Source organism: Mesoplodon bidens (assembly GCF_964165515.1).
Source record: "Mesoplodon bidens genome assembly, chromosome: 13".
Classification (NCBI taxonomy): domain Eukaryota; kingdom Metazoa; phylum Chordata; class Mammalia; order Artiodactyla; family Ziphiidae; genus Mesoplodon; species Mesoplodon bidens.
In genome coordinates this window covers 46,917,813-46,929,593 of record NC_138169.1, presented here as the reverse complement: position 1 = coordinate 46,929,593, position 11,781 = coordinate 46,917,813, and the positions used below count along the sequence as shown (strand labels likewise).

The 11,781-nt window shown below is 35.4% G+C and overlaps 1 protein-coding gene across 1 annotated transcript; it reads right to left on the bottom strand.

Moving 5' to 3' along the window:
* Window positions 1–3,301: 3,301 nt before the first annotated feature.
* LOC308626731 (desmoglein-4-like) lies at window positions 3,302–11,094 on the bottom strand (the record flags this gene model as incomplete). Its single annotated transcript, XM_081252134.1, is given in 4 exon segments — window positions 3,302–4,024; window positions 4,027–4,161; window positions 9,529–9,727; window positions 10,985–11,094. Coding segments are annotated over 4 exon segments (1,071 nt in total). The 3' UTR covers window positions 3,302–3,397.
* Between the last annotated feature and the right edge of the window lie 687 nt (window positions 11,095–11,781).

Below are 11,781 nucleotides of genomic sequence, written 5' to 3'. Positions count from 1 at the left end.
GTTCCAGGTTTGAATTTTAACTCTGCTGTTTACTTAAGCACACATAAAACTAACAATTTCCTTAGCTGTAGTTTCTTCATCTATGACATAGGTGTAAGTTATACCACATAGTGTTGTTTTGAGAATTCAGTAGGATATATGAGTAATTAGTACAGTAAGCATTATGGGAAATGGCAGACTATGTGAGGATTTTATAATTCCCATTTTGTGTCAGACATTTTAAGTTATATTTATTTTGACTATTAGTATACTCTGAATATATCCTGTGTTTCCGGCTTTTATACTTTTGGAACCACTGGCAGGTAAAATTCTACTTGGCCTACCTCAGATGTCACTATCTTCAAGGAGTCTTTAAAAAATAATTGAAATTAATTATTCTTTTCTTATTTCAACAGAAATTGGTACCTCTGACACAGAAATAATAGTAATAATTTTGCTAAATTTAAATCCAGTAAGAGATGGTATTTTATTATTTATACAATGTCTAGAACAGTTTCAGGAGTTTATTCAGTAGATTTATTAGTTTATAGTGAGCATTTGTTAATAAAATAATGATGATATTGAGAAATTCTACCATTAGTAAGTAAATTATTCTGAAATTTCAATTTATAAGTGAATTCATGTCCTTGTTTTATACACATAATGATAAAGATGTTAATCACCTAGTAACAAAATGGGAAAAGATTTTCCAAATGTGTATTTGTTTATGGAATACTACATATACCAAAGAGAAAATAAAACATATTTTCTTATCACATATTTTTTATTGAAGACATATATAAAACATTATTATATTCAGTAATACACTGCAATCAGAAATATCTAATTTAAAAGAAGGAATTTTTAGAAATAATGTTTTTCTGAAATAAGTTTATAAATTCTCTGTCTTAATGTCTTCCTTTCCCTTCACCCGATAAGACTTTTCTAAGACAACCCATTTATTCAGTTAATAATGCCATCTCCTCAAGTAATTCCATGGGGCAGGAGATATGACTCAAACTATATACTATTTGTTTATTAAATCTCATTTCCTAGACTTCTGGTTTCATTTTCAAACTTAACATAAATGCTGTATCATCTTTATCTCCTAGATAAATCAGTACCCTAACTCTTAAGCAGTGAAGGGGAAATTTTGTCTTATGCTTTCTATTTTGCTTGAAATGATGTTTTTAGCATATGCCAGTTTCAGAGGCTTGAGTCATATATGATTGATACTGACCATCTTATGTGATGGAGAAGCTCCTCTCCACTGAAAATATTGAGAGAAACAATGAAATGGTTCTGGTCTTGTTTCCACAGACAGTACGGTTTCTCTTTTCATAGCACCATTAAATCTTTGTATATTGATAGAGGGATAGAGCACAGAAAAATTTTCTTACTCATCTCACAAGTGGTTTCACCTCCTTTCAAAATTTTAATCTATCCGTTAAACACTTATTATTTTATTCTTCATTTCTTAAATCTCATAGTATTTTCAGTTTTAACCCCACTAGCACCTTACATTTAATTATTCACTAACTGTTTCATAACCCTTAGGCTCATTGGCCTAATAGAATGTGAACTTCAAGAAATATCCACCTCAGGATATGCCACAGGACTGAATGCATACAAGATACACCATGGCTGCTTGTTGAGTGTTAAAATGACCATGGTACCAATGCTCCTCGGCTGTCCTATGGATTTCGTCCAATTATAGGATAATGAAAGGTAACAAAGTCTTGGTTGTGAATAACTAAAGTAAGGAATGGCTGTAATAACTGACAATACATATAACTTGGAAAAGATTAGAAAACATGTAAGTAACCTTCTAGTATTAGGATGTTTTAGCCATTCTGCACTTAAACTTCACAAAACCTACTATCTTTTCTTGACAGATACTTTTTATTCCAATTAGGAAATAGCAAAGACCATGCAAAAGGTCAAATTGGATCCTCTCTATGTCTGATGAAGTTATAATACTGAAAAGCACACAGGCCAGAGTATCTGAGCAATGGGTTCAAGGTTTTGTATCACAACTAGCTGGTTGTGGTCATTTAACCTCTCTAGTTATAGATTCCCTTTCTATAAAATGAGAGAACTGCGCAAGAGATTGTACAATGCCCTAAATTCTTCAATATTTTTACTTATAAAAAAACAAAATTAAGCAAGAAGCACTATAGTTATTTCCTTCCAAAAGGAATAAGCCCTCAAAATAAATTTATTTCATTTTCATTATCTTACTAGTCACGTTATACTTACTACTATATAGTTGACATATTTTATAGAATTAAATAATACTATCTTGGTAGAATTTCTTTTTCTCAAGCCAGCTTTATGCCTACTAAAAATAAACAATTTGTACATGGGTTTCCATTTTATTCATTCACATTCAGTTGTCTTCATCCATATATTCACAGAGCCAAGACCAGCACTCAACACAGAGTAGCTTCTAAGTAAATAGTGTTGAACATATGCATAATTACAGTGGTGCTTTTAGAGAATATCTGGTTGCTAAAGGAAAGGTCTATGACTCAGGTCAATGAAACTGATTAAACCACATTTCATACGGTTTTCTGACATAATTAATAAGAGCAGGGAAAAAATTTTCTCTAAGGGGTAAAATCTCTAACACTTCCCTTAAGAACTGTTTCTGTTGTAGTGTTGTCATAATTTTATTTTTGCTATTCTAAATTAATTTACAGTTGATGATATAAATCAATACAGTGCAATAAGAATTCATCCATATTGATATGTATATATGCATGTCTATACATAGGTATATAATTCCTTTTGGTGAACCATTTTCAGTGACATATTCACCTAGGCAGCTTTTTCCCTGTATGATATTAAGCATGCCCTAATAATTGCATATCTTGAGAAACCATTTGAGGAGACAAATGACTTCAGATTTCTATTGATAGACGTTCCATCTTCTTTTTCAGTTTCACTTCAAAAGTGTACATTTCATTCACTTTTTCAGTCAAAAGTTTTTAATAGAAATATGTCTTTAAAGATTAATATGGCTGGTGAATACACACAAGACTTCTTTTTCAACCTTTGAGAACAAGGGCATCTTAGTTTATATGACCAGTTTTACATGCCTGAAGACCTCTAAGATTCACCTTATGAGTTACGTGCTATTTATTACTGTATCAAAGGATGTAACACATTTTCTTCAAGTATTTTAGTACATTATTTAAAATCAGAAAAAAATTTAAAAGGTTTTTCTAAAGTGCTTAGCCATATTTACCCCCCAAAAGATATAATCAAAGAGTCTCACTGAATTTAGAACTTTCGAATGTTTGTTGACTGTTAAAATGTTAAATATATATAGTACATTATACATCTTTGATGGATATGGTGGCTATTACAAAGTGCAAGTTCTCCACAGAGAATACTGGCCGTAAAGCACTTACTGTTAGGAGTAATACATGTTACTATACTGTGTTACTGTGTGTCGAGATGTCATTGGGGATGGGGAACCAATGGTTTGGCTTATGTGAATGTCTGGACTCACCATTTGCATCACTTGAATTTCTGATCCTACCAAAATACCGCCACTCATCACAGGTCCCCTACAACTATCCGTCATGCTGCTACTGCTCATGCCAGGCCTACCAGGACTAGACAGCACTCTCTCAGCATAGATTACACTGTGTGTGTTGGCTAACTCAGCGGCTACAGAGATACCCCTTTGGACATCGTAGATAGGTGCCATTACTGTTTCCGTTACAACGATGTTGGGCGCAAGCTGAGGATCAAAAACAATCGGAGTGGGTTGCACACATGGATTAGCAGTTCTGTAAGTCTCAGTCACTACAATATCCCCATGCATCGTGGGTTCAGGTATGGCCATTTCTGCCTGGAATTCTGCCTCTGAGAGAGTCATTCCTGAAGATTCATTAACAAAGTAATTTGGTCCTAGTAAAGGGAGGTCAGTACTGATGGGAATACAGGCCTGCTGTGAAGGAAATGGTTCAATTTCTGTGTCTAAGCAGATTTCAGCAAGAGTCCTAGATTTTGAATCTAAAGTTTCCATGTAGCTTTTTCATCGAAACCATCCACGATCCAACTGCAACAACCAATGGTGCTCACGGGAGACCCTACTCCCTCATGGTCATAAATGAGCAAACAATCATTTGCTGGTTGGCCTTTATCTTTGTCTGTGTAAGCATATGCTTTCTAAAATTAGAAGAAAAAATAGAAAATTATAAGTTTCTCTTCTCTTAAAATAATCAAAGAACAACAACAATGCCTTAGAGACATCTGATCTAAGATGATCTTATGGTATGAACTGAGAAAAACACTGATTCATTGCTGTATTTCTAAATAATTGGAATTTTAAAAGGAGATCAGTGTGCATTTGATTTATAGTCTTTTGTCTCTGAGGTGGGATATGTGCAAAACATTATTTATTTAAGGAAAGATATTTAATCAACTTAGAATGGAAGCAGGTACAGAGGTGTACATAGCTCTAAGCTTCAGAGACTTATTTTATGTGGCCTGGGTGAAGAGAGCTGGACTTAGGTTACCAGGAGGAAGGCACTAAGGTGTTGTCTATTGGAATTTTCAAATTATTGTTAATGACAGACCTTTTAAGTGAGATCCTAGATACAACCCCAACATGTAGAAGTGATGAAATTGGAAATTCTCTCTTTGAAGGGGTGGGGTGGGAGCAGAGACCTGCCAGCTCCCTTCCCCACTTGCCTCAACTGCTATGGCCCTTGGTGGGTTCCATGAAATCCCACAGGGCCTGCCCAACACCATCTCAAATCACCTGATATAATCTGACCTCTTCTTTCTTTTATAAATAAAGTAAAAAAAAAAAAAAGGCCCAAAGAAGGTGAATGGCATGCCCAAGACTTAAATAGTTGTTGAATATGACTTTAAATCCACCTGTCCTTTCTCCACTGCATCATGCTACTTTCCCTCTGGTCTGTACCAGAGTCTAAATCCTACCATTAGAAATGAACGGTTTGAGGCCTTGAAATCAATTATTCATGAGTTTAGTATCACCTTAAAACTTTGCTGTTTAATATTTTACATGACACCTCAGTAAGGGGACAGTCCCCTCTTGCCAGGGGCACAAGCTAGCTGCTGGGCTGGGTGGTGGTTGTACAAAAAAGTGACAGGAAGGAAGCACTGGTACGTTGTGCAGAGGCTTCACCTTGCAGAGGGAGAGGCTGCGCCTTACCACCGCTGAAATCCGATGCCTTTTTTTAATGTAAAAAACATGCTAGAGGAGCTTAAAGATGAAGGAAAAGTAAGACGTGGAGATTACCTTCTTCCCCACAAACACATCAGAAATACATCTACATGTGGAACAACTCCTACAGAACACCTACTGAACGCTGGCAGAATGATATATCCAAAGAGTCTTTTGGATTTTTAACTACACAGTCATTTAATCTGACAATAATGATAGTTTTGTTTCTTTTTTTCCAATCCCCATAACATTTCCCCCCTACTTTTGTACCATCAGCAAAATATTAAACAAAACTTTGATAGTGAACATCACTATTTTATTCCTCTATTTCATAGAGAAAGCATTTAATATTGTACCATTAAGTATGATATTTATTTGGGGGATTTTATAGATAGTCTGTATAAAGTTAAGAAAGTCTTCTCTACTCATAATTTACTACGAGCATATGTTTTAATAAACATGTCCTATATATTGGGAAGATTATATAATTTTTCTCACTTAATTTGTTTCTGTGGTGTATTACATGGATTGAATTTTCTAATGTTAACCCAGCCTTGTGTTTTCAGTTATAAACCCAGATTTGGTCATCATCATTTTGATATAGTACTAGATTCAGTTTGTGAATATTCTGTTTAGGAATTTTCCACCTATGTTCATGAGTGAAATTGGCATATAGTTTTCCTGTCTTAGCTAATCTTGTTGAATTTTTTGGTCAAAGTTATGCTAGCCTTCTTAAATGAGTTGAGGATTGTGATGTTTTATTCTCTTATCTAGAAGAGTTGTATTAGAGTGAAATTATTTCCTCCTTGAGTGTTTGGTTCTTAAGACAGTTTGAGTAAATTGTACATTTTACTATGAATTTCTCCATTTTATTTAAATCTTCTAATTGATTTGCAATGTGTTGTTTATAATAGCCTCTTATTATTTTCCTAATATCTGTGGAATCTATAGTTAAGTCCTATTTTAAAGGATTCTTGATATTTTAAATTTGTGCATTCCCTTTTGTTTTGATCTAGTATAGTATACTAGGTATATGAATTTTATTGGATTTTTATTTGATAGTACATGCCTGATGATTTCAGTATATGAAGTGTTTTAAGGTGCTTTTCTGCATTCTGTTGTTTTTGCTGGTTTTTACTCATGAAATTTAGTTGGATTGGTCCCTGGGTTACCTTGAATGTGCTATAGTATTCTCTTTCTTCCTTCCTCATGTCTGTGGGGTCAGGAAGTAAAGATGACATCTTTAAGGAGTCTGTCTTTCAGCATTGACTCACCTACTGACCAGTGATATGGAACAGGTTTCCTATAAGGATGTTCTCTCACAATTCTATAACTTGCCTACATCACTGAATCTTGAAAGACTGTGTCATTTACTTTTAGAGAAATCTGCCCTCCACAGGAGATCTGGAGGAATATTAACTACCTCTAGAACTTCCTAGTTTTGGTCCACATTTCAGTGTACTTATCAGACATTGCGTGTGTGTGTGTGTTTGCTTTTTGAAGGTGGATTGTTATGTTCAACTATTATTTTATTTATTGTTATTTTATTTCATGAAGTTGAGTAGAGTAAAAATATCTTGACTCAACTATCATTAATTGGAAATCTTCATTGTCTTCATTCTTGTCACATTTGTTAGTTTTTATTGTATAGAAGTTAAAATATCTTTTTATTTTATTTATTTAAGGTGTCTTATCTCTAATTAGAGCATCTTGCTTGTCAAGCGTGTAGAATTATCTATTTACAGTTAAGATCAATGTGCTATGCCAGTGTGGCATATTGAAATGGATAAAGATTTAGATATGGTTCAAATTCCAGGAATTTCACTAACTGGGTTTGTTTCCATGAGTGAGTTAATTTATCTCTGTAAATAGCAAATTCCTTATCTATTTTCTTCCCTGGACGATTTTGAGACATTAAATTAGATACATTTTAATAGAAAAAACTAGCACACATTGCATTCTCTTTGAGTAGTATTCTTTCATAATTTAGAGAGTGTATATATCTTTAACAGACGTGCCATTTATTAAACCTCTGGCATTAGGTGTAGATATAAGTTATTTTTTCTATATACTAGTATTCAGCTTTTACTGTTAGTCATTCAATATGATTTTCTTATTGTTTGCTACTCTAGTTTATAACAAATTAAGTTCTGACAATTTTGCATCTGTGTTTAAAATTTTATTCTATTTAATTGATATTTAATCCTCACTTTCGTTTTAATAATTTTAAAAATATATTATATATCTTAAAAAATATGGCTTATTATCCTTACTTTGCAAATAAGAATGTTTTAGAAGGAAAGCTTTTGGATTGTTAGTGATGAGTGTTGCAAACAGAAGTCCAGCCAGTTAGTCACCCAAATGGGACCTATTAATTACTTAACTTGCCCTGAGTTCCCCATTGCATGGTTTACATCTGAGTTTTCTAGGCTCACATTTATTTTTGTCTTTATATTGAAAACAGATAAGTTTTCCTGGTTACTGATGTTCAATAATCATGTTTATAGATGATTTATAAAGTAAATATTAATTTATGAGTTTGCAGTGGAGGGGATTTTTCCATGGTGGGATAACTGTAAAGTTAATATTTTCTCTCCAGATGCCCTCTACTTGCCCTAGCCAGCAAGGTACCAACCCCCAAATTGTTTATTGATCATAAATAGAGAGCAAAGATTTTTTTTTTTTTTTGCGGTACGTGGGCCTCTCACTGTTGTGGCCTCTCCCGTTGCGGAGCACAGGCTCCGGATGCGCAGGCTCAGCGGCCATGGCTCATGGGCCCAGCCGCTCTGCGGCATGTGGGATCTTCGCGGACCGGGTCATGAACCCTTGTCCCCTGCATCGGCAGGCGGACTCTCAACCATTGCGCCACCAGGGAAGCTCGGATAGATATTTTGACATGCCCTTCATCTAAGCTGCAGGGCTGTCTAGTAAAATATTCTTCCCCTGTGAGAAGGAATATCTTTAATTACTCTCTCAAAGAACAGCACGTGAAAAGGTCTGAACTTATGTATATTTGATTTCATCTATCAGGTGATAGTTGTTATGATTTGTTTATCTCATAGGGTCCTGGAAGCACTTTTCTATTGCTACCATGATTGTTGTCATTTGAAGAAAGCTACATTCTCATTCCAATATTTTTGGACTCATTTTTCAAATATTTGAAAAATATTTAGTTATATTTGGAAATAAACTATTTTTCTTTACTTAACCATTTAATTCTAACTACATACTAGTAAGGTCTAAATTTTTATATATCTAGTCTTTTTTAAGACATTTGGTAAAGATACATTTTACAATCTAAGAAAATTAAATTATATTGTCCCTCATTTTAAAGAGGCATCATTATGCCAAAGAATAACTTCGAAAGAGAAGTTCTATTGGGAATGGTGGGAATTTGAGAAGCACTATGATGTAATCTAGGGGCTCAGTTCTCACATAGAACGCCAAGGCAAGAATGGATTTTAGAAGAACTGAGGCATGAATGGATTGCATTTATTCATGTATCCAGCAAATAATTTTTCCGTTTCTTCTTGTCACTATGTTGACCTCTCTGCAACATACATTAATTCAAAACTTTTTATTTAATTGCTTCCATATTCAAATCATGACAATAGAATTTTTGAGGTACCTTTTTCAATTTTTGCAATAATATGTCTTAGAAACAGAGTGAACTGTATTGTTGTTGTTAGAAATAAGCTATTAAAGTGTTTGGGCTATGTATACAAAAAATGATGACTTTGACTCATAGCCCTTGTTTTTTGGCAGTACATAGACATCAAACCCAATTATATATCAAGGTCACTCCTAAATGTGTAACAGTAAAGCTAAGTCATGTGTTATAGGAGAATGATTATATGTCTAAACTCTTTACAGGGAGAAGCATCTAATTAACATAAATGATATAATATCATAAAGGTACAAATTAGTGACAAGGGGAACCCGAAGATGTTCTTATTTTATACCATTGGGTTTTGTTATCCAAACTATCTTATTTACAGTGGAATGTTCAAGAAAGGCCTGTCAAATCAGAAAATTCTGAGGTTCCATGTCACATATTTCATCAGAGAATGCTCTGTAGAGCATACCAGGGGTTGTAACAAATCCTTTCGGTACCGTCTCCATATTTTGCCCTTATCACTTCAGTGTCCACATGCCCGATTTCTAACTGCCAGTTCCTGTGTTTCTTCATTTCGTTGGCGCCATAGCCACTTTACCCACCTGTGCAGCAAGCACAGGGAATTCTGTGCCCAGGGGCGGTCCTTAATTACTAACTGATGGTAGCCGTTGTCTGAATACAGAATCACCTTCATTTCCGGGACGATTTAGCTCTATGGTGCAAGTACCATACGAGCTCCTAGGAAGGGTTTTCCCTTCCTAGGAGGGCTGAGCTTCAGTTGTCCATGGTGGTCACTGGCTTTTAATGGCTGCTTCCCCTTCCCTCTTTCATCTCCCCATTTACTACCAGTGGTTTCTTCACCTCCATCCTTTCCCCCCAGATTGCGCTCACATCCTGTCTCAGAGCCTATTTCTGTGTGAATCCAACTGAACATGTGATCAAAACCAACTGAGAAGCCTGGGTCAGTAATTTATCAAGCAGAAACTGGCAGTTATTTTGAAAGAGATATCTATTAATTTGAATGCAGCAAAGTACTTTCCTTTGAAAAATGTGACCAGTTACATTCTGGGTCCAACCAGATATGAACTTTGATAAGAATTGGAGCCTGATATTTTGAGCAATTGCGGGAAAGTTCTTGAGGCAGGGGCTTTCCTCCCTAGCTTTTATATAAGGAGGATGGCTGGGACCGCACAGGCACAGAGCAGACCGGGATATCCCAAGTTCGGCATAATTAAGCTTTGTTTGCAAAATTAGGAAAAGTAAGTGTCCCAGAGTCAGCTGGAGTTTGTCTTATTTGAACACAAGTACATGCCCAGAAACTGGCATCTGTTTCAAACTTTTTAGTCAATTTAATATTCTTCATTTGTATTTATTATGCTTGAGTTCTTTCAAGTGAGATTTTTATATATTATAAAAAGAATGAGATCTTTTATGTTTTATTTTTTGGCCACAGCGTGTGGCATGTGGGATCTTAGTTCCCCTGACCAGGGATCGAACCCACGCCCCCTGCATCAGAAGGCAAAGTCTTAACCACTGGACCGCCAGGGAAGTCCCTATAGTAAGATTTTAATTTAATCTATTGCTCAGTGCCCTTTTTCCAATTTCTTTTTGCATGTTGCTATTAAACTATCTAGGACTTTTGGTTTATTTTTGTCACTTGTTTTGCTACCAAACTGTATGGTCAAACCACGTAATAGGACTCTCTCATAAGAGAGCTAGCAACTGGTGATCTTTTAAAAATACAATTCTGATCAGAGCACTCCTCTGCCCAAGCTTTCCAGTGGCTCTCCATTTCACTGAGAATGTCAGAATTCTTACAATGACTTGAAATTTTGAACTCCATCTCATCCCTTGTTACTTCTCGGACTTCATTTCTTATTGCTTTCCTTCTTTCACTGCCACATGCAGGTCTCCTTCTTCTTCCTTGAATACCCCAAGCATATGCATACCTCAGAATTTTTGCAGTTATGTAGTCCCCTCTGCCTGAAGTGTCCTGTACCCAGATAGCCACATGGCTTGTTCCTGAATGTTCTTCAGGTGTCTGCTCAAATATTGCCTTATAACTAACTCTGCCTCAATTACCTTATATAAAAGAGTATCCCTCCCACCCTGCACTCCCTAGCCTAAGTTGCCCTGCTTTTTCTCTTGACCATTTATTGCCAGCTAACATACTATACACTTACTTGTTCATTGTCAGAAACCCCGCCACATCTTGAACGTAAACTCCATGAGGAGCTTTGTTCACTACCATATCATCACTGCTTGGCAAAACTATTAGGCATTTAATAACCATCTGTGGAATGAATCAATGAATGAATCAATGAATGAACAATTGGGACAAAGAAAGAATTTATGAGGAAATGATACTTAAATTACTACCTAAATGATGAAAGGATGCAAACATATGAAAATGAGGAGGGAAATGTTCCATACAGAGTGAATACCAGTTGCAAAGGCCAAAGTATTTCCTCAGTCTGTTTCCTCTCACGTTCTCTATTATAACTATTATAGTCCAAGCCACCATCGTCTTTCCACCACCATCCTTTATGACAGATCAAGCAGGTCTCTGTAGGCTGTTCTAAGACATGCAATGAAAATCCATTGAAATTCTTAAAATAAGGGATTGACTTAATCTAACTTATATTTTAGAAGGCCACATAGGCTCATCTGTAGAAAATTGTTTAACTGAGTCCAGTATGGAAGTAGAGAGACTACTTAAGAGGCAGTTGTGGTAGGGTGGCAAATGGGTATGGAAACTATTTGATGGCTTGAGATATATTCTGGTTATAAAATCAACAGGGCTTACTAATGGATTAAATGTGAGGGGTGAGGGAAAGGATAAAAGTCAAAGGACTACTTAGATTCTGGGTTGAGCACTGGGTCAATGTAGTCATATTTACTGGGATGAGGGATATTAGAGGATAAATTATAAGCTTTAATCCCAAACAGTTAAAAGGGGGTTTAGATGAGTTATCATAGA